Source organism: Pituophis catenifer, unplaced genomic scaffold (assembly GCF_029215685.1).
Source record: "Pituophis catenifer annectens isolate HBS135680 unplaced genomic scaffold, rPitCat1.0.hap2 SCAF_2, whole genome shotgun sequence".
In the NCBI taxonomy this organism is placed as follows: Eukaryota; Metazoa; Chordata; class Lepidosauria; order Squamata; family Colubridae; genus Pituophis; species Pituophis catenifer.
The window spans coordinates 224,836,220-224,859,903 of NW_027256882.1; the positions used below are offsets into that span (position 1 = coordinate 224,836,220).

General features: G+C 39.8%; 2 protein-coding genes across 6 annotated transcripts in view; one reads left to right on the plus strand and one right to left on the minus strand.

Moving 5' to 3' along the window:
* Positions 1-5,352: 5,352 nt before the first annotated feature.
* PLGRKT (plasminogen receptor with a C-terminal lysine) lies at positions 5,353-13,396 on the plus strand. 2 transcript variants are annotated; one of them, XM_070935560.1, is made up of 5 exons: positions 5,353-5,532; positions 6,068-6,154; positions 10,622-10,752; positions 12,755-12,864; positions 12,957-13,396. In XM_070935560.1, the coding sequence occupies exons 1-5, from the start codon at positions 5,464-5,466 to the stop codon at positions 13,076-13,078; spliced, it is 519 nt and encodes a 172-aa protein (XP_070791661.1). In that variant the 5' UTR covers positions 5,353-5,463; the 3' UTR covers positions 13,079-13,396. The 2 variants fall into 2 exon arrangements, with proteins under 2 accessions (XP_070791661.1, XP_070791662.1); XM_070935561.1 differs by lacking the exon at positions 5,353-5,532 and adding an exon at positions 5,566-5,719.
* Positions 13,397-18,431: 5,035 nt separating this feature from the next.
* JAK2 (Janus kinase 2) overlaps positions 18,432-23,684 on the minus strand; it is an 86,115-nt gene continuing 80,862 nt past the window's right edge. For 3 of the 4 annotated variants that reach the window (XM_070938608.1, XM_070938609.1, XM_070938612.1), the window contains one exon: positions 18,432-22,493. In XM_070938608.1, the coding sequence (XP_070794709.1) occupies positions 22,386-22,493 (108 nt within the window). In that variant the 3' untranslated portion in view covers positions 18,432-22,385. The remainder of the gene's footprint in view (positions 22,494-23,684) is intronic. The other variant, XM_070938610.1, reaches the window with a different exon arrangement.

Sequence of the window (23,684 nt, forward strand, 5' to 3'; positions counted from 1 at the left end):
ATTGGTTTCTGCACCTGGGTCTTAGATACGACCCACCCTGGAGCTAGTGAGAGACACCGCCCTGCTGCCTTGGCCCTGCCCTGTGTGTGCACACAGGAGGCAGCGGGCATGCGAGCACTGGTATCCTGGGTGAAAGAGAAGCACTCAGAATGCCATCAGCCTGTGGGGCAAGATGGTTTCTGGGGCCTTGAGGCCCTGCACACACTCGCTGCCTCCTACGCGTGCGCCCAGGGGGCGGGGCAGGGGCGGGCCCCTGCCAGCTCCAGAGCGGCCCTGTGGATCTAAGGGTGGCTGTGTTCCAGCCCGGATTGAGATTGTAGATTGGCACCTAGTCAGCCTCAGCCAGGCTGAGGCGCCATGGGCCACTCCTTCACTGTTTCCAGGGCAGCCCTACGGGCCAGATATAACCATATTGTGGGCCGGATCTGGCCCGCGGGCCTTGAGTTTGACACCACTACACTAAACAGTGTTTATTGAACAGCAACTTAATGTTGTATAGACACAACTGGCTGGTGAATTTTGGGAGCTGATGACCAAACATCTTAAAGTTGCCAAATTTGAAAAAAACAGTTATTAAATATATCTTTTTCTTACAAACTAGCAGCTATCTAGGTTTTCCAATCCAGTTACAATAGTTTTGTTCTAGTTTATACAGGTATATAGCAGCGGTGAAATCCACTTACCTTTTGCTACCGGTTTGGGAACGGGAGTGCGCAGGAGCGTGCACGCTATGCCTGCGCATGCCTCTTCTCCGCAAAGAGTTTAAAATGGGACTTAATGACATACTGGCAGGTCGGCAGAGCTTCCTGCCACTGGTGCTACCAGTTCGCGTGAGCCAGATAGATCTGTCCGGATTTCACCACTGGTATATAGCAATAGCAATAGTACTATTGCTATTGCCCCATGGTGCTTTACAGCTCTCTCTGGGCAGTTAACAATGTCAACATATTGCCCCCATCAATCTGGGTTATTATTTTACTGACCTTGGAAGCAGGGGTGGGTTCTAAATTTTTTTACTACCGGTTCTGTGGGCGTGGCTTATTTTGTGGGTGTGGCTTGGAGGTAACGTGACTAGGTGGGCGTGGCTAGCTGGTCAGAGTCATTTCTGGAAGGTCCTCGCACTTACGACCAGTCCTCGCACTTACGACCCGACTCATTTGTTTGCTTTTAACACTGATCAGCTGTAGGACGGCCCTTTGAAGCCCCGCGGCAAGAGTTTAAACAGTTTTTTTCCCTCTAGTCATCAGCTGGGACTCAGGAGGCAGCAATAGATTGGGGGTGGGACCAAATAAAAGGTAAGAATAACGTGGGGGTGGGTGGGGGGGAGGGCAGGGGAGGGAGAACCGGTTCGGTGACGTCATATCGTCACCGCTACCGGCTCGGCCGAACCGGACCGAACCGGGAGGAACCCACCACTGCTTGGAAGGATGGACAGCTGAGTCAACCATGAGCCTGTCAGGATCAAACTCCAGATTGTGGGCAGAGTAAACCTGCAATACCGCACTCTAACCACTTTGCCACCATTAATCTTAATTCTTTTTAAACAGGAAGCAGTCATACTTTATTTTGCATTAAACAAGTTTTGAATCAAATTAGGCTGTTTGCTGGTTACCTAAGTTACTGGTTCACAAAAGTTGGTCAAAGATGGATAATTTTCACAATGCACAGATCCATTTGAGAGTTTCACACAATGTTGGTGGTGCTACCCTGTGCTTTAGTGTTATGACTAAGAGAGGAAATATGAATATAGGAGCAAAGGCAGGATATTTAGCTGAGGCATGCCAGTAATTGCTGGATTAACAAACAGTTCAGGTATATCTAATCACAATTATATGCAAACTTCAGCTGCCCTAATAGGTGCAGGGTGCTCGACTCTAGAAAAGCAATAGCACCGCCTGGTGTGCAATAGATATAAAGCATCTTACAAAGGCCAATCAAAGTTGTCTTGCACAGATCATATTTACATAAATCATAGGATTAAAAATATGCTTGGAGGTCTTCTTGTCCTACCTTCAAATAATAATCTGCAAGGGACTGCTAATCAATAGAGACAGGGCAAAGAGTGGGTGGAGCTGCTTTTTTTTCTCCCTGTTTTCTTCCTTATCAAATATAGTTTATTTGGGCTTTCTGCTTTGACATAATGTCACAACTTATGTCATAATTTGTACAGGGAAACGTTGCAGTGTGTGTACACCTTTGAACTCATTCTTATACCCTCAGGCCCAAACTTAAATGAAATTAGATATATTAATACATTTTGAATGGGGGCCAAATTAAATGCAATCAATGAGATTTTTACTTGGATGTCAATAGTGCCTGGATTATCCAAAATTGTGAGAATCAGATCTGAATTTTTATATGTATTAATTGAGACAATATGGGTCTTTCTTGAATCGTCTGCTCTTTCAGTCAGAAAACTGTTGTCCTACAATCTGGGGGACAAGGCTCTTTTTTGGGCCTGCTATTTGAATTGGCAAAAATAGAGCCAGCCAATTCTAAAACATTTCATTCTTTGGTAAAGTGACTAAATTAGTGGACCAGCAAAATGCAGCAGTCATAGTATACTTGGATTTCAGCAAGGCATTTGACGAAGTAGACAACAACCTATTTCTTGGTTAGCTAAAAAAATATATGCAATAGACAGTATTACCACCAGATGGATTTATAATTGGCTGACAAACTGCACTCAATGTGTAGTCCTTAATAGAACCACATCTACATGGAGGGAAGTATGATGTGGGGTACCCCCGCAGTTCCGTTTTAGGCCACATACTCTTCAACATCTTAATAAATGATTTAGAATGAAGGAATAGGAGAGAAACTCATCAAATTTGTAGATGACACTAAACTGACAGGAATAGCAACACCCCAGAAGCAACACCCTATTCAAGATCCAGATGGATCTCTACAGACTTGAACACTTGATTCTATCTAAGAATATGAAGTGCAATGCAGAAAAAAGTAAGGTTTTACACATAGACAAGAAAAAAAAAACAAATGTACAGGTGCAGATTAGGTAAAAACTTGGCTCAATAGCAGTATCTCTGAGAGGGATCGTAGAGTCCTAGTGGACAGTCATTTAAATTTGAGCCAGCAGTATGTGGCAGCAGACAAAAAAGCCAATCTAATCCTAGATTACTTTAACAGAGGGATAAAATCAAGATCATGTGAAGTATTAATTCCACTGTATAAAGCTTTAGTAAGACCACACTTAGAATACTGCATCCAGTTTTGGTCACCATATTATAAAAAAGATGTTGAGACTCTGGAAAAAGTGCAGAAATGATGTTTAGGTGGTTGGAGGCTAAAACATATGAAGAAGGTTGCAGGAATTGGGTATGTCTAGTCTAGTGAAAAGAAGAACTGGGGTAACATAACAGCAGTGTTCCAATATTTGAGGGGCTGCCACAAAGAGGAGATCAACCTATTATCCAAAGCGCCAGAAGACAAGATAAGAAACAATAGATAGAAACTAATCAAGGAGAGAAGCAACCTAGAACTAAGGAAAAATTTCATAACAGTGAGAACAATTAACCAGTGGAACAGCTTGCCTTTAGAAGTTGTAGGTGCTCCATCACTGAAGACTTCCAAGAAGACACTGGACAGCCACTTGTCTGGAATGATACAGGGTCTCCTGCTTGAGCCGGGGCTGGACTAGAAGACCTCCAAGACCCTTTCCAACTCTGTTATTATGTTAGACTTTGGTCACCCCTTACCATATCAGGTTTTTTTTAAAAAAAAATCTGGGGCCAAGTGAGGAGACAGAAAAGTCTTTCACATATATATTTGTTTTTCTGGGGAGTTACTTCCATCTCTTGCTACAAGCCTGGCCGTGGCCGGAGATGCCCTCGACACTTGTCGACACCACAATGGTCGGCTTTGGCCATTGACGCGGGTTTCTCTTCCAGCCCGTTAAGAGAGGGCGAGGCTTCGACCGCAAGGGCGTCGCCGCCTCGTCTTAATTTTGTTTTTAACCCCGCTCTGTGAGGCTCTGTGAAGGGAAGATTCTCTCCCTGACCATTTTAAACGTTTAAAACTTCATTTATTTACGTCCCGCCTTTATTATTTTTTTTATAAACAACCGAAGGCAACGAACATACGCCTTCCTCCTCCGGTTTCCCCCTCAACAAAAACAACCCCGTGAGGTCAACCCTGAGCGCAGTGTTCGCGCCTTGTCTTAAACTCGCAACTTTTCCTTAATTTGGCATTTCTGAGCTACGAAGCCCCAATCGGCGTTTGGCCTATTTAGCTGCATAGCAGCGTCAGATGTAGGGTCTCCATCTTAGGCAGGGGGTTGGACTCGATGACCTGCAAGGTCCCTTCCAACTCTGTTAATCTGCTTTTCCAGTGTGTGCGTGTGTGTTGTTGTTGTCGCCGTTGTTTGTTGGTGCCCGATCGTGGCTACACTCAAGAGCACCCCACCACCAAAGGCGTCCCAAAAGGCGTTGCAAAGAGTTGGGTATAACCACCGAGCTTTGCCTTTTTTTAAAAAAGAAGAAAAGATGTGTTTTATAAAAGATGTGTTATAAAAATGCAATTTTATCATCCAGCCGGTTATGGAGCAAACGGATGTTGGCTGGCATGAATGATACATAAACCATAGTCCAATTGTCCTGGCCCAAGACCAAACGAGGAGGTCTCTTACGGTAGCATGAGATTCTTTACCCCAATTGACTCTTCCCTCAGGATTGCGTAGTATGGTCGCTAATCAACCCGACACGGGTGATTCCCCCGCACCCCCCCCCCGGGTGGTTGTTACTTGCAACTCGTTAGTTGTTATTGCAAAGTGCATACCGTAGCAGGAGATCCTTCTCTGAGCTGGATCCCCCCCATCCCCCCACGCCCCCCCCTTCCTGCCTCGCTGGCCATTTCCACAACTGTTTCTAATTGTCTTTGCTCTTTTTGAACGCCCATTACGAACTCCACGCAATCTGTTCGTCGGCCGCGCTGAGCGAATTGTGCCCGGAAGTGTTTTTGCAACCTAGGCTAACTAGATTCTGAGCGAGCGAAGATCACCTGAAAAAAAGGTAAAATATGGGAGAGTTTAGACCACAGGTCTTCAAACTTGGCCGCTTTAAGACTTGTGGACTTCAACCCCCAGAATTTTCCAGCCAGCTGAATTCTGGGAGTTGAAGTCCACAAGTCTTAAAGCGGCCAAGTTTGAGGACCCCTGGTTTAGACTAAGGCAAGGTGTCCAACCATGGCAACTTTTAAGACCTGTGGACTTCAACTCCCAAAATTCAGTTGGCTGGAGAATTCTGGGAATTGAAATCCACAAGTCTTAAAGCTGCCAACACACACACACACACACACAGAGTCCATGGAAAAATTGTGTTTCATGAAACTGATCCCTGGTGCCAAAAAGTCCACAGGTCTTAAAAGTTGCCATGGTTGGACACCCCCGGGCTAAGGAAAGGCCAAGAAGGGAGAGGAATTGGGAAGCATGGTCTCTCTTCGTTGCTTATGCACGATCGGGGCTTGGGCAGAGCAGCGACGTCAGGCACCGCGGTGGTTGGCACGGACTGGGCATCGGTAAGACTCTGGGACTACAACTCCCATCATTCTCCCGCTTGGATACTCGACACCGCGTGGGCGGGCACGTGCATCGCCCGCGTGAGTTTGTGGTGTCTTGACTTTTGCGGACAGCAGCGGCCAGGCTGAGCCTCTCGACGAAGGAAGGATATCCCACCCCTCCTATTCGCCCGTCTCGGCAATTGTGGTTTGTAAACGACGATTTGTCATTTTAGTTATGTAGTAAGGAAGTGGGAGTACCGTAGCTGGGCTGCAGGTGCCTCCACCGCCACTAAGATAGCAAGAACCGAGTTTCTATAATTTTCGGTTAGGTTTTATGATTCCTTTGTATCCTTTGACCTGGGATTTTTGCAGCCCGGATCTGATAGCCCTCATCACAAATTCAGCCTAGTGTTGGCAACTATAGTTAAAGGCACAGCAAAACTATCCACCCCCACACTCTGGTTTCTTCAAGATATATAGGATAGCATTATTAGGTGTAAAATGTTTGGGAGATTGTTAACTGCGGTTGCAATGCCTTCTTCTCTCCTTTTAGATCAAAATGGGATTCATCTTTTCAAAGTCTGTCAATGAAAGCCTGCAGAATCAGAAGGAATTCATGCTTATGAATTCTCGACTTCAGGTGGGTTTTTTTTTTTTTTTTGCATTATAGAACTTGGTAACAATGTGAAGATTTTAGAAATGCTGTGTGATCCTGTTCTCTCTTCCATTTAAAAAAAAATATCTTTTTAGAGTTAGGGCCAAGTCTTATATAGTACAAAATATAGTAATAGAAAAATAAAAGATAAAATAAGGTGCCCATGTCAGTTCATGTTGTCCAAGTCTAAGGGGGAGATAGTTGATATATTTCATTTGGTAATAAGACTATATCCAATTGACAGCTACTGTAACATATTTTTATTTTATCCTATTTAAGAACTACCCAATTCCCTCACAGAGGGAGGCCTTTAATAGCTGAATCCTATATCTGTCTATTCATAAGTACGTCTCATTGAGTTCCAGTTATTATTTTATGCAATGTAGAGTTATACTATATATTGCTCTATTTAGAAATCAGTCATTGATTTCAATGTAACTATGCCCAGGTAAGTAGATACTATATTCTAACATTTGTTTCCTACGTGTAACAATTTTACAGGAGGACATGATTTTGTGCAGTTTAGCACCCACAATATAAATCATACATTTCTCTGTCAACGAACAGATCCTAAACCTCAGTTGTCTGCTTCCTAAGTACAAGGGTGTGAGTGAGGTGTAGGCTTAATTGGTCATCAGTAATCATGGTTTAAGAGTTGTGGTTGCCTCCTCTTCTGACACCAACCTCAGTCTTGTTTCTTCAAGTGTGCAAAATCTCCTATGCTTCCCTACTTGCTACCAAAAAGGTAGGCTCACGTGACCAATATTGAGCGTGATCAGAGGTGTACAGGTAGTCCTCAACTTATGACCACAATTGACCCTAACATTTTTGTTGCTAAGTGAGACAGTTGTTAAGTGAGTTTCGCCCCATTTTACAACCTCTCGTGCCACAGTTGTTAAGTGAACCACGGCAGTTGTCAAATTAGTAACATGGTTGTTAAATGAATCTGGCCTTGACTTTGCTTGTCAGAAAGTCACAAAAGGTGATCACATGACCCCGGGACACTGCAGCCGTCACAAATATGGGTCAGTTGCCAAGCATTTGAATTTAGATCATGTGACCAAGGGGATGCTACAGTGGTCAAGTGTGAAAAACTTGCCTGGTGGCTCAGCAGACTAAAAGCATTGTGATTAACACCAGCTGTCTGCAATGACTGCAAGTTCAAATCTTACCAGGCTCAAGGTTGACTCAGCCTTCCATCCTTTCTAAGGTAGGTAAAATGAGGACCCAGTTTGTGGGGGCAATAAGCTGACTTTGTATAAATATACAAAAGTATGAAGGCTATTGCTTAACGCATTGTAAGCCGCCCTGAGTCTCTGGAGAAGGGCGGCATATAAATCAAATTAAAAAAAAACAAAACAGTCATAAGTCACTTTTCTCTGTGCCGTTGCAACTTTGAGCAGTCACTAAATGAACTGTTGTAAGTCAAGGACTACTTGTGATCAGAAGGATTGGTAAGCATGGATGTGCCCCTTTTCTCTGGCCATTAGCCATCTTTGCTGAGCCCATTTTTCTGACATTTCCATTTTTCCACTTGCATTTTGTTTCTTGCATTCCTTTCACACACTTTACCTAGCTCCTCATTGTTTTCAGTACCAAACTCTATTCAAGCTTCCCAAAAAGCAGAGCAAAATTGCATGTATTTATTGGCAGAAGAGAAAGTGTGTGTGTGTGTGTGTGTGTGTGTGTGTGGAGGGGGAGAATTTCTTATTCATTTTTATGGACTTCTCCACTTATATCTTTACATAAAGCCACAGCTTTCCCTCATTGTGGTGTCCTGAAAAATAATGAGGGGTATTGAACTGGGCTTTGTGGCTTGGTTGCCAATTTCTCTCTTTTTGCCACTTTCAATCACTCCCATCCCCAGGAAAGAGAGACGTGGTTCTTCAGCAGCTCTTCCTTGATTGGCTTTGGAGGAGTTAAATGGTTGTGCAGCATGGCAACATTTGTCTATGTCTTCACTAGATCTATTACTGTCCTGGTGCCTTCAGGTGTCTAATAATAGGCTGTCCTGGTACCTATTATTATTGTTACATCTCATTGTTTTACACAGTGGGGAGGCTGTGGGGAGGAAGGACAGACAAGTGAGTTCTGAAGTCAGACCCTCCATATCTGCTTAGTGACTTGATTTTTTTCTGTGCTGGCTGATGATATGATAAAAAGGAACTTTAAAAAGCCAGAGAAGCAGTGGTGGGATTCAATTTCTTTTTACTACCAGTTCTGTGGGCGTGGCATGGCTTGGTGGGCGTGGCTTGGTGGGCATGGCAGGGGAAGGATACTGTAAAATCTCCATTCCCACCCCACTCCAGGGGAAGGTTACTGCAAAATCCCCATTTTCTTCTGATCAGCTGGACTCAGGAGGCAGAGAATAGATGGGGGTGGGGCCAATCAGAGGTGGCATTTACTGGTTCTCCAAACTACTCAAAATTTCGGCTACCTGTTCTCCAGAACTGGTTAGAACCTGCTGAATACCACCTCTGCAGAGAAGCCAGTCACTTTGCTCATATTACTTATCAGAACATTACCATTTGGCAATAAGACAGACCCAGCAGAGGCAGGATGGGCACTGACAACAGGATCAACAAATTTATTCCAGTTTTGTTTTTCTGCCAGGTTTCATTCATAAGTACATAGCTCTTTAACTCCATAGTGGGGTGAGAAAGAAAGAAAAAAGACAGATAGATAGGGACTGAAACTTTTCAGGGCCATGAAGCACTTTATCATGTATCTAGAATTTGTTGCTTTAGAGGTCTGTAGTAGGAGAGTTCTAGAGCATTGATATATACAGGTAGTCCTTGATTTATGACCACAATGGAGCCCAGGACAACAAAAACAAAAATTCTCTTGTTAAGTGGGACATTTGTTAAGTGAGCTTTCCCCCATTTTACAACCTTTCCTGCCACAGTTGTTAAGTGAATCACTGCAGTTGATAAGTTAGTAACCTGGTTGTTAAGTGAATCTGGTTTCCCCATTGACTTTGCTTGTTAGAAGGTCACAAAAGGGGGATCACATGACTCCAGGACACAGCAACAGTCATAAATATAAACCAGTTGCCAAGCAGCTTAATTTTTGATCACATGACCATCGGGATGCTGCAACAGTTGTAAGTGTGGAAAATGGTCATAAGTCCCTTTTTTCACTGCCATTGTATCTTTGAACGGTCACTAAGTGAACTGTTGTAAGCCGAGGACGACCTGTATCTAATAAACTGATTTGGAACAGCATAATATATCATTGTAACTATCATTGCATGCTAAAGCACTGATTTGAAACTATTTTGAGATCCAAATGGTGATATATTAAAGTCTCATTTGGACTCTGATGCAGGAAATAAAACATGTTGATAATATAATAGAGATACAGATAGTCCTTGACTTAGCAGCCATAATTGAATGTATGCATAATTATGACTGTAAATCATGAGGGTTATTAAGCAGGTCATCACATGACCACACCTAGTTTTGTGACTTTCTTTGCAGGGGTTGTTAAACAATTACTGTGGTCATTAAAAGAAGCCATTGTTTACTGTGGGCGTTTTTTGCTGGAAACCAGGAATAAATGCAGTTTTCTAGCAAAAGGATTGCAACTTTGATCATGTGACCATGGGATGAGAGTGCCCAAAATGGAGTCACATGACCATGGGGATGGGGCAGCCATCAGAACTTTGAATCTGGATTGCAAGTTACTTTTTCAAGATCTATTGTAACTTTAAACAGTTGCTAAGGGATTGGTTGTAAGTCAAAGAGTATCTGTACTTAATAGTCTCCTGTTTTGGAGTATTCGAACCTTGTAGCAGTAATTACATTGACTTGACACCTAGCTATTAATGTTATTTGACATCAGATGGTGACACTGGTAATTTTGAATGATTGAGAATTATGATGTGACACTTAAATGTTTTCTGAGGAAATAACAATATTAGGTTTTCTGTTCATAAAATCTTGGAGCTGACTAGCTGTTAAAAAATTAACAACGTTGGAAGAAATTTGATTGCACTATCACTTTTTACTTTACTGATTCATAAATTAAGAGATAACCAATTACACATGGTGAATCCATGACAATATAATGAATTGAGTCTGGTTTCAAGGGTTACACTAAACATACCTTTCACTAGACCAAGTGTCATCAAATTTGCAGATAGTTCTGTAAATACTTTTAAATAAAAATGTTGCATTCTGACAAATATAAGTTGTCATAATATTGAGACCTTGTACAATTTTGCTGTCTCTTTTGTCAGAAGCTGATTAAGTCATCCAAAATGAAAGACGGATATTTATGCAGTAATTTGGACAAGTGTATGATATTTTGTAATCCAACAAGTAGTTTAAGATAATAATTCTTTATCCTGAAATTATGAAAAGAGGTACCAAATATATAAAGGCTGAAAACATTGTTATTCTGTGTTACTGAAATGTATAAGTAAAATCTTTTTTTCTTTTTTACATTCAGCTAGAAAGGCAACTTCTGATGCAAAATCAAATGCGTGAGAGACAGATGGCCATGCAGATTGCGGGCACAAGGGAGCTTCTCAAGTATTTTGGATCATTTTATGGCCTTACAACTGTGGGTCTAACAATTGGGTATGCAGTTATTCTCCCCCCCCCCTTAAATAGCAAATGAGAGACAGATTTTATTATTTTTACTCTCGTTCTTTCAGTTTTTAAAGGATACATTTAAAATAAAACATTAACTAATAAATAAATATAACTGATTGTATATTCCAGTCTAGAGGTGTACATGAAATGAAAAAGGTGCTTTGGTCCAGGCACAGACCAGCTATGCATGCTGTATTAGGGATTATAATCACATTAGTGATTATCTCCCTTTTCTGTTCCTTTCAAATAAGAAATGCTACATTACATAAGGAAGCATCCTTCACAATACTGGTTTATAGTGTATTATGGCAGAATATGCATGCAGTCTGTCACTCCAGCTTGGTTTCTCCTGATAGCAAAAGAAACTAAGCAAAAAAAAAAAAAAAGAGCCTTGGTGGCGCAGCAGACTAAAGCACTGTTAAGTAACACCAGCTGCCTGCAATTACTGCAAGTTCAAATCTCACCAGGCTCAAGGTTGACTCAGCCTTCCATCCTTTCGAGGTAGGTAAAATGAGGACCTGGTTTGTGGGGGCAATAAGCTGACTTTGTATAAAAAAGAACACTGCTGGAGGGGGGGGGGAGCCCTACTAAGCAGGTATATACAAAAGTATGAAGGCTATTGCTTAGTGCATTGTAAACCGCCCTGAGTCTCCGGAAAAGGGCAGCATATAAATCGAACCAATAAATAAATAAATAAATAAATAATAAATAAATAAATAAATAAATAAATAAATAAATAAATAAATAAATAAATAAATAAATAAATAAATAAATAAATAAATAAATAAATAAATAAATAAATAAATAAATAAATAAATAAATAAATAAATAAACAACCTGAGTTGGCTTAATATTAGACCTGAATTGACATTTCTGATTTATATCTCCAGCTGTGATTTCCATTAGAGCCAGCCTAGTTCTATTCTTAGTTTAGCAATATTGGTCTATGAAAAGAGGGATAAACAAAGGCTCCTGATTTGCATTTTTTTGGTTGGCTTCTGACAAATAGCCCCTGCAGGATTTTGGACATGGTTTGCTATTGCCTTCATCCTAGGACTGAGAGAAAGCAACTGTCTAAAATCACTGAGCTAGCTCTGTGCCTAAGGCAGAACTAGAATTCAGTGTCTCTCAGCTTTTAGCTGCTGCTTACCACTACATCATACTTGCTCTATGAAACAACATCAAAACAACACTTCCTAATTGGTTTAACCATTTTCATTTGCTTTTTATTTGCATTTGTTAGGTTTATATCCCACCTTTCCTTCAGGAGTTGAAAGCAGTGTACATAGCACTCCAGCCTCCATTTTTGCCCTTTGAAATAGTTTGGTCTGAGTGATTGGTCCAAATTCACCGAGTGAGCTGCTATAACTAAGGATGGACTTGAAGTTGACTATCTGCATTCTTAGGCTAACATCTTAACCTCTATATCACTCTGGTATATCAAGCAATATGGGCTAGTTAAGCTTGCTTGCTTAGAGTAAACCACTGGAATGGGAGGAGAGAATTTTCTTATCAAGAAGTGCCTTGCATTTTGGTGTGTTGAAAACATATTAGAACAAATATTTATCATAATTATCTTCAGTTAATATGGCCAGAAACACATTTACATTAAAGGAGTAAAACAGTGGGAGTTTGTTCTGCTATAATCTGGTGAACTGAAAAAACCCTTACAATAATCAATTAAGCAAATGTGGGATTTACAGTTAGCACAACAAAATATAACTGTTAGCATAATTGTTAGCAATACTACATTAGTAGCATATTAAAAGAACTGAGTATGTGTGAGATTTGGTTATCCATATTATTTGCATAATTATACCAAATGAAAATATAAACTAAAAGCTACAGAGCTTTATTACCACAAAACATGTTTAATTTCAGCATTAAGTAATCTTAATATTTTGCATTTAAAGCATATTTTCTGGATATTGATTATATTACTTTTTATTGCCTATTTATCTAGTATATAATTTTTTTTCCAATACAGAGCAATAAAAAATAAGAAACCTCAACTCTTTATTCCAGTTATACCTCTGAGCTTTATACTTGCCTATCAGTACGATAAGGGATATGGAACTTTACTACAAAGAATGAAATGTAAGTACTATAAACTCCTTAACAGAAAGTTAGTATCAGTGATTATCTCTGGTCTTACAAAACTGATGCAATATATACATCTTTTTCTTTAGGTGAAGCCGAGAACATAATTGACACAGACTATGCTGTGTTAGAAATGCCAAAAGGACCTATCACTTTTGATGATCTTGAAAAAGCCAGAAGAGCACAAAGCAAACTTTTTATTGAGAAATAAAATAGGTATGTTCATAATCACATTGCTGACTTAAACTCTGACACAAGCATTGTATGTGGGGCCTTTTCTGAAACTTGAAAAGTTCATCATCTGGTCCATCAGAAAAGGAATATAAGGGTGCTAAAACTAGATCTTCGTTCTCTGTCCCAAACAAAGAGAGACATATTTTTAACTATTTTAATTAGGAGCAGGAACAGACAGTTTCTATTGATGATCACTGACTCAAATTGTATAAGTTGACCAAATAAAGTGAAACTTTTTTAAAAGAAGTATTGCCTGTATATCATCTGCTTTATTAAATAAAACCATGTAATTCAATATGAATTCTATTATTTTTTAAATTATTTTTAAACTACTTTTATTTTTTATTTATTTTATTATCTCATCCTTTAGTGTAGGCTGAACTCAATACCCTTTGTGGGTATCCATCATAATAGACCATGAAATACATAGTAATGGCAGAGAATTGAACAGAATAAAGATACTGTTACTAGGAAGAAATCCTACCAACAACCTGTATAAACCTTGTGCACACTGTCAAATCACCTTGCAGCAGGGGTGAAATCCAGCAGGTTCTGACAGGTTCTGGAGAACCGATAGCAGAAATTTTGAGCAGTTCGGAGAACTGGCAAATACCACCTCTGGCTGGCCCCAGAGTAGGGTGGGAATGGAGATTTTGCAATATCCTTCCCCCAGGAGTGGGGAGGGAATGGGGATTTTGCAGTATCCTTTCCCTGGAGTGGGGTGGGAATGGAGATTTTGCAGTATCCTTCCTCTGCCACACCCACCAAGCCATGCCCACAGAACTGGTAGTAAAAAAATTTGGATTATACCACTGCCTTGCAGTATTCTCTCTCTCTCTCTCTTTTAATTTATAATTTTATTAAAACATATATTTGACATTTACACAACATACAACATATAAATATCTTATCATTTTTAAGCATTGTTTCATAGTGATCTTCCATTTGTTACTTTGTTCTTCTTCCCCTATAATTTAGTGTAATACTCCTTCTTCTTCCCCTCATTTTCCTTTTTTTTTCCCTTCGCTTCCCCCATGGAGATCTATACATTTTAATTATATCTTTAATACTATGCATTTCTACATTCCTGTTATATTTTTATTCCACTACATACATTTGTTATATATATATTTTGTACTTCTAATCTTCTCTCCTTATCACTATTGTTCTTTATTTCTAATCTCAAGCCATTTATACCATTTATTCCATATTCTGTAATAATCTGTCTTGCAGTATTCTCATACAAGGGTGCAGCTGCTTTCTAAACTGATGTTTAAGTTTTCCTTATACTTTTCTAGGACACAGGACAAACAGTAATTCAGAAAAAGAACAGAGTGCTTTGAGAGCTGTTCCGTTGACCTTATGAGTTGATTTAGATATTTGGACATAGATATTTTCATCTGGGGAAAAAAACACCTTTTCAATCTGAAGGTTCTTTTTCATCAGCACATTGTTCTCTTTAAAAAAAGAACTTCCAAGAGCAATTAATTGAACTGTTAGGTATTTTGGTTCATGAGCATGCAGTCTCGACCACAGTGTGTGCGTGTGTGTGAAACACTTGTAACTTTGAGCATGGGTTGTAAATAGACTTTAAAAGTCCATTGTAACTTAAAATGGTTGTTCAGCAAGCGGTCACACATCAGGGACTGCTTGTACTTGCAGTAATGGACTGGGAGATTATCTGGGATGTCTTTGCTTCCACAGGTAACAACTAGTTTTCCAGTTTTATTTGTGGTAGGCCATCAGGAGTCACTGGTAGATGTGGCTGCTAGGAACACAGGTGTGCCATTTGCACAGTCAGCAGCAGCAGGCCTGATTATTAGGGGACAGATTATCATTTTTCACCATTTTTCTCAAAGTGTGTTGTGCCTTATTTGATCCTGAGGACATAATATGTACCTATCTGAAGCTTTAGGGGTCAACAGTAATTTTTTATAGCGGTGCAATGGTTTTCATTTATATCTACATAATATTTGGGCAGGACCTGAATTATTAAATTTCTCATGGTTAGTGATAATTTATTCATTTTCTTTCTAGGTACAATATTCAAATAGAAATGTCCTCATATATTGAATTTCTTATAAGCCGTACAATTATTTGGATTATTTATTTTCCATTACCGATCCATCATGCAGCATTCGTGGAGTTGTGGTAAACCATTAATACATATTAGCTATCCAGATGAAATAAATCACTCAAAGTTCATGAATTCTGAGTGCATACAGTACAGGTAGTTCTCAATTTATGACCACAATGGAGCCCCAAATTTCTCTAAGTGAGACATTATTAAGTGAGTTTCGCCCCATTTTATCATCTTTCTTGCCATAGTTGTTAAGTGAATCACTGCAGTTAGTAGCAGAGTTGTTAAGTGAGTCTGGCTTCCCCATTGACTTTGCTTGTCAGAAGGTAGCAAAAGGTGATCATCTGATCTTGGGACACTGAAACTGTCATAAATAGGAGTTGCCAAACATCTTGAATTTTGATTATGTGACCATGGAAATGCTGCAATGATCCTAAGTGTAAAAAATGCTCATAAATTACTGTTTTCAGTAAACCAAGCTCAGAGACTGCCAAGGACTCCACAGAAGTTGCGAAGTGTATATGTTTAGCAGGTGTTCCAAAAACATAGGGAAAGTTTAACAATGGCCATTCAAGAATGACTCCTTAAAATAGATTTCAGCACACAGACAGCAACCGCCCCCCACATAATCTGGTTCCGAAGAAATATGAGCTGTAAAGTGTAAGAATGACATTTGAATTGTTTTTGGAAACACTGATAAACGATGAGGGGAAAAACATCTGAGCGCCTGCGTTCAGATATTGTGACTCTACAAGCATCTAGAAAAGGAACATCAAGCACTCAGTGCACTGTTCGGATCATCTTCAGAGGTAATCACATCTCAAGCACAGTAATCCAATTTAGTGGTGATCAAAGACGTAGGCAAAGTGAGCAGATGACAACACTGCTGATAAGGTTACAGCTAGAGTAACATTAAGGGAGGAATAGAACATTATGATAGCTTGTAAATTAAAGCTCCTTGGATTGAATAAAAGTATTATTATTTGAAGTTTACCATTTGGAATCACTGCAGGATTGTAGTGTTCTTGGTCTGAACCAGGCAACTGGAACAAGAGGTCAGTGATGGGATCTGTCAACCCCAACATAGCTGGTGAGATCAAGGAAGCAAGCATAAAGTTCAGGAAGATATTTTTACTGTTACTATGGAATCAAGATAGAATCTTGGAAACTGCAGTAAGAATTTTGAAGTCTAATTTATACTGAATTATTAAGCCAGTCTCTTTGAATGACCTGGGATATTCATCCCAGATTTTTCTTCAGCTAGGCCCAACTTCCAGTTATGAGATAAGCTGTCAACTGACTCACCTGCTTCCTCTGAATTGCTTTCCTTTTCTTTTCCTGCCTCTTTGCAACCACCTACGGTGGTGGTTCTCAATCTTGACAAATTGAGAGGTACTTCTTAAAACTGCCAAGTTTGAGAAACACTATAGCACCTGCACAGCATGTTTGCTTCAATGTGTCAGAAAGGCTTAAGCACCTGTGAACAGGCATCAATCAACTCAACAGATTTAGCAGAATGTTTGACCAAACTTTTGATGGATGGCCTGTGTGCTTTGCTTGGGCTTTGGGTTCTTTAGTTCCCTGGCTCAGGCACTGGAATTAGAAAAGTTCTATTTATTTGCTAAATCTGGTATCGTTAGTATTCTAGCCACTTGTGCCAGTTAGTAACACAAACTGTTTTCCAAATGCAGACATGCAGTGTTCGACCTTCCTTTAATAAATCCTTGACCCATGAATCCTGCACTTACGTAAATTTTACATTAAATAGGATAGGGATTAATTGATAATATGGGCGCTTAAAGTTCTGCAAATCATAAGCTTACCGGTAGTTCTTAACGACCACAGTTGAGACTGGAATCTGTCATTGAGCCAAATGATTGTTAAGGGACTTATTCACTAAACAAATACTGTAGAATCCTTGCATCCCCAGTTGTAGTTATTAAGTAATCTCCAGGGACGCTAACAGGAGTTCCAGGTAGGGAATGCATTGTGCATCGGGAAATCCTGGGAAGTATCCACAAGGGGAGTGGGGAATACATAATTGGGCTGCAGAAATGGAGCTAAGATCTTCAGGATTCTAGCTCTGTTCCTGCAGCCCACCAATCCATCCACTGGTAGGAAATCCTTTGTCGGATTGCAAGAATGGATTTTAATGCTCCTAATACCCAATGAAGGATTTGAACCCCATCCTCCATCCCAAAGGATGCAGGGGAAACCCTTCCTGGGGCTGGAAATGTCAGAAACCACACAGAGCTGGTAGGAAACCCTTTCACTCAAAAGAACTGTCCTGCTGGCTGGAGATCCCAATTCCACATGGTTAGCAATTTTTTGAGACAGTTCTCAGAGATGAGACGGAATATTCTTAGGTGGCAGCAGCTTGTAACCTTTTGTGCTGGCTTTCCCATTGACTTTCTGGGGAAGCAGGCAGATTGTACATGATGATCACATGATCATGTGGTTTGGTGGCAACCAGCCATTAAATGTGAACAGGTTGCCGATGACCCAGTTCGCAATCATGTGACTTGGAGGGTGGGGAAATGCTTTACAAGAGCCGGTAGTGCCTTATGGACCATAAAGTATCTTTTCTGAGGACATAGTAATTTCAAATGGTGGTTAAATGACTAGTAGTTAAGTCTAAGAGCTCTGGTGGCTCAGCAGACTAAAGCACTGTTGTTAACATCCACTTACATCTGCTGCCTGCAATTACTGCAAGTTCAAATCTCACCAGGCTCAAGGTTGACTCAGCCTTCCATCCTTTCTAAGGTAGGTAAAATGAGGACCCAGATTATGGGGGCAATAAACTGACTTTGTATAAATATACAAAAGTATGAAGGCTATTGCTTAACGCATTGTAAGCCACCCTGAGTCTCCGGAGAAGAGCGGCATATAAATCAAATTTAAAAAATAAAAATAAATAAAAAATAGGATTAGTCTAGGATTTTGACCCTTGAAATCATGCTCAAAGAACAGGTCAAAATCTTCAGCCCAATAAACTGTTGGGAGGCTAAATTCTGCAAATGGGAAGCAGGATATACATTGTTGAAATCTGCCATTTCTTCATGTCTTTCTTTTTTTCTTGCCCTTCAAAGAATGTCCATTTTTAGATACTTTTCTGATTGGTTGATTCTTCTATAAAATGCCTGGATAGTCTACACTCTTTCATAGCAAAGATCTGGATCAAGTGAAATAGCTTTAGTTTTGCAACTGAAGGAAAGGAGTCAAAAAGTATGTGGAAAAATAAGAAGAAATGTACAGTTTTAAAAAATATTTAATACTCTGTTATCTTAGTATACATTTAAAGCAAATTATTCTGAATTCTATCATACTGGACCACAGACCAATTAGCAAATAAAAATACAGAAATGTTTTACAAAATACAATCTATTTATATAAAATGGTATAGATTAAAAAAAGTTCTAAAAAGCAGTAGTTGTATTATCACTTTACTCAATGGAGCAGTCTTATTTATGCAGCATTTTTTTTTTTGCTAAAGCAAGTCACAGCAATTATTGGTATCATGGTAAACCATTATGATAAAGTGAATAGCGCTCTGGGAAAGGGGAAAAAACAGATGATTTGTGGTATCTTTTCATATTAACACATTTTATTAAAATACATCTGCTTTTGTAGGCTACAGCTCACTTCATCAGAAGCATGGAGTGAGTTTAGCTCAAAGAAGCTAAACGTTTTAATAAAATCTGGTAATCTGAAAGGTGCTACAAGATTCCTCCTGATTTTTGGCTTTCATAGACAAACACAGCTTTCTTTCTACAGTGGAATAGGAAAATTACTGAGAACACTATTGATACACAAATGGTATAATAATGTAATGTTTAAATGATATGTACAAAACTGCTATCACAGAATTACGATTTTCATTTGATTGACTGGTTATTATGGTTTTTGAATTGTGTGCATGACCAATATTATTCTGAAAGCACAAATGAAATCAAGACTTCATGCATAAGGACAGGAGCCAGACAAATGCAAGAGCTCAGTAAACATAATTTTTTGAGAACCCTCCTCTCTTGAAAGTCTCTTGTGTCTTTTAAAATCTTGAACCGGAACATTTTTAAAGTAGTCTCCAATCCAGCCTGAAAGACTGTATCCAGAAACTCCTTGAATATGTGGAAATATTTGTGCCAAAAAACAGAATCTGCTTGAATTTCCATTTAAACAGAGCCAAAGTGAATGGAATAAAATGAAAAAGAAATCTGGACAATGTTTTATTTGTGATTTACAACACAATGCTATCATGTTCACTTAGAAATAAATCCAAGCTCAAAATTTTTTACTTTGTGCAAGCACTTCTATGGCTGCAACAATGGACATTCAAAATTGAGTAGGTTTCGAACTCTTAAAGCACTTCAATATTTTTGTTAAATGTTTGAAATTCCTTATATCAGGAAAGTAGAATATTCCACTTCTATTAGATCAAACAAAAAAAAAAAAATCACTTGAAAAAAATAATTATGGAAGAACTTTTATTTGCATTACACAAAATTCCCTGAGTTTTTCTTCCTTTATATGGAATATGAAATCCTTGATCAGATGCAGTTCAAAAACAGACTGATGTTGAACCTGATGCTTCGTGTTGCTTTCAACTTGATGCTACGATAATTTTGGTTAACCGGGAAATCCCACCACCAAGCATTTACCACAATATTCTACAAAACCAAAATGAAGTTTCTGTACAATAAATTTTATATCAATGTACAAATGTGCAATGTATCATCCAAAGCCATTAAAAATATACAGTCAAACTGTCTCTTAAAATACTATTGGAAAAAAATTCAGCCATCAATAACAGGATAACAGACATTTTACAAAACGTTAACTATTTACAATTTCAACCTCCCTGCCCCTTTGTTGCTTAACATAATTTCCTACTCTTTAAAATAAAATTAAGGCTTTACCTGAGCAAATTATGGTAGATAGTGGGATGGCTCCTCTCCTCTAATAAAGGGACTTCCTATCACCTGCCACCCAATAGAACTATGGTTTGTGCATGGATTCTCCAAAATAGACTGGTCTTGTTCCCTTATCAGCGAGCCAGACTGAGGAAGTTGGCATGTTTGGAAGGGGAGCTTTGCATATATGCCAGGCCTAGTCAGTCCACTTTGATATATATGTTAGTGCTCATAGTGGCACAAACAATTTTAAACTGGCACTCACAGGCTGGACATCTGCATTTTGAGGTACTTGTTCAATCCCATACAAGATTCACATTGCTGTACCTTCTTCTATGCTTGAGGTAGGTAGGTAAGTAAACTGACTATAAAGGCTTATAGAATATGGCCACCTACCCTAAATTTTGCTATAAATGCATTTCAAGTTTTAATTTGGCTTCTGTAGCAAAGAGCCACTGCTTCTTTGACCAAACTTACTCATCCGATATTGGGAATTTGAGTTCAAATTTGCTTAAAAGAAACTTTACATTTCAAAAGCAAGACTTGGCAGTCAAACTATGGAAAGAGGAATTCAATTCACTTGCTTTCCTCTGAATTTTTATGGCCAATCCTTAACATAGAGTTTGAAAGCACAAGAGTGCCAGAAACAGCATACTATTTTGCAAACATGAAGTTGTGCCACTGATACTGACAAGCATAAATCTGCACAGACTAACCCTTATTTCACACGGCTGAAGTCACATACAGCCAAATGATCCAATAACCCAAGAAAAGATGGACCATGATTATCCTGGTAACATCACAGGCATACTTCTCTTTTCAGGTGAATGAATCATCCTGTAAAAGTTAAAGAAATAACAAGACTAACAAGGATTAAGCTGCTACAATATGGTTTCAATCTTTGCACCTTTAGGCGACATAGTTAAGCTTTACAAGTCCACAAACACAAAGGTAGGAAAATAGACAACTATTTGCTTATTTAAAAAGGCAATTTTAACACATTTTCTTTTAAAAAATACTTATCTGTTCCCCTTCCCTTCCCCCCCAAATATATACAGTGCATTATACTGCCTCAACAGGCATATCTGCTTCTTTTGCCGACCCGCCATTGGCTCAGATAGGCATACAGTTGCTCAATCGTACTAAACCTATGATTTGTTCTCTTCACTGGAGCCATAACGCCTCGACATGGTAAAAACTAGCTAAACTAGCATTTTAAAAAAATGCAAGCCCTTGTGTAAGCCATGAAAAAGCATGCGAAACCATTTTGTTTCCTAAAGAAAAGGCAAACAGGAATTCCTGGGGGGCTTTTTGGAATGTAATCCACAGGCACTCAGAATTGCTTTACGAATTCTGGCAGGATAGAGATGTCTTCCTCATTCTGCAAAAGTTTCCTTTTTTGCATGCCACACTGAAAGTCTGGGGATCTTCCACGATATAAAGGCAACACCAAGAACCAGTTGTGCTATTTTCTCCTCTCACCTTGAGAGCTCTTTGCTTCTCTACCATGTCTTTTTATGTTGAATGCATATACTCAAAAGAACTGCATAATCATATACAAGAAATACGCAATGGGCAAATGAACAAATGAATCTCATCTGCTTATAGGAAACACAATGGACAAATGGAGACTTTAAAAAAAAGTGTAGAAATCATTTTTTTTCTAATCAGTACAAGTGATCGAGACCACCATGTGAATCTGATGTCTTAGGCATTGCTAAGCTTCAATTCAAGCATTTGTTCCTCTTCAAAGTGATGCCTTTAGGAATGTGCTTTTCTTTAACAGTTGTGCTGAAGCCGAATAGTATACATTCTGCAGGTAATCTACTGTTTAAGAGCACAATTCTATCTGTTTTCTTAGAATAAGTCTCAAGAAATTAATAGGGTATATCCCATGGAATAGATGATATAGGATTGCAGCCTAAATTTTCTTCAGCTGAGAAAAGAAAAATTCTGTAGACCAACTCTCCACCTTTCCATGACTTTTCTTCTTGACATTTTGATCTGTAAATCCGTTTACAGGCGATACTATCCACTGTTTTACTCTTTTAAAAAAGGAATTCCTTTTTCTATCAAAGTGCTTTTCATTGGTGCATTGTGGTAGTGTTCCTGATGAAAAAGCTAAAGCAGAGATCTTCACCGTTTGTACGTTCTGAGGGGGTGATTTCCTCAAAGTCTCCAACTTCAAAGATGGGAAGAAGATGTATGGGAAGGCTGATAGTCTGCAACTGCTTAAGGAGCAAAGTACATTTGCTCTGCATGTTTTCATGTACCTTGGATCAAGTTCAGGATTTTCATCCACCCAGGCCTTCCCTTATGACATCCACTCTCAAAGCAAGATCCCTAAAAGATGGCCGCTGACTTGCATTATTATTCCAGCACTCTGACATGATGGCATAAACCTTGATAAGATAAAAACATCAGTATGAGATAACAATAACAATAGCAAAGACATCAATAATAACAATCCAGTGGTGGTATTCAGCCGGTTCCGGTTCGGGCGAACCAGTAGCGGCAGCTGCAGGTGGCTCCGCCCAGATGTCATCACGTCCTGTTTTTGATGCTCTGCGCGTGCGCAGAAGGCCCTGCACATGCACTGAGGTGGCATGTGCGAGAGTAGCAAGCGTGCGTGTGCGCACATTTACGAACCGGTAGCAAAGGTAGAGGGACATGATGGCTCAGTGGCTAAGACGCTGAGCTTGTCAATCAAAAGGTTGGCAGTTCAGCAATTCAAATCCCTAGTGCTACGTAACAGGGTGAGCTCCCGTTACTTCTCCCAGCTTCTGCCAACCTAGCAGTTCGAAAGCACGTAAAAAATGCAAGTAGAAAAATAGGGACCACCTTTGGTGGGAAGGTAACAGCGTTCCTTGCACCTTTGGTGTTTAGTCATGCCAGCCATGTGACCACGGAGACATCTTTGGACAGCACTGCCTCTTTGGCTTTGAAATGAAGATGAGCACCGCCCCCTAGAGTCGGGAACTACTAGCACATATGTTCAAGGGGGGAACCTTTATCTTTACCTAGCAAAGGTAGGTGAATACCATCCCTGTAACAATCCATTCAGAATCATAAGGGGCTACTAATTTTATCTCAGTTTATTAATAAACTTGGATTATTAATAACCTTGGAGCCAAAGACACTGAACATTTTGGTATACAATACATTAGCTCATATAAATATCTTCCTCTCTTAGTATCATATATTAAATGCATCTAATTTGTAGGCATACAATTCCTTGATTAGGCAAGAACAAGACTGAGGAACTGATATAGTCTACATCAGGAGTGTCAAACTCAAGGCTTGCAGGCTGGATCCTGCCTGTGGGGTGCTTAGATCTGGCCCATGGGGTCACCATGGAAACAGGGGAGGTGCCTCTCACGGTGCCTCTACCAGCAAAAACTGAGCTCGGGAGGGCTGCATGCGGCTCTCCCAGACTCTGTTTTTGGCCACAACGTCTTACTGCAGCCCTCTGCCAGTGAAAACGGATCTTGGGGGGCTGCAGGAGGCTGTTGCAGCTGAAAACGGAGCTTGGGAGTCCATTTTCACTGGCAGAGTGCTCGGGCCACCAAAGGCACCCCCAACACGAGTGATGC

Coding starts and splice junctions, on each gene's coding strand:
- PLGRKT (XM_070935560.1), top strand. CDS start 5,464: ATGCACGATCGGGGCTTGGGCAGAGCAGCGACGTCAGGCACCGCGGTG. Junction 5,533..6,067: donor TTGGCACGGACTGGGCATCG/GTAAGACTCTGG, acceptor CTCTCCTTTTAG/ATCAAAATGGGATTCATCTT. Junction 6,155..10,621: donor TTATGAATTCTCGACTTCAG/GTGGGTTTTTTT, acceptor TTTTACATTCAG/CTAGAAAGGCAACTTCTGAT.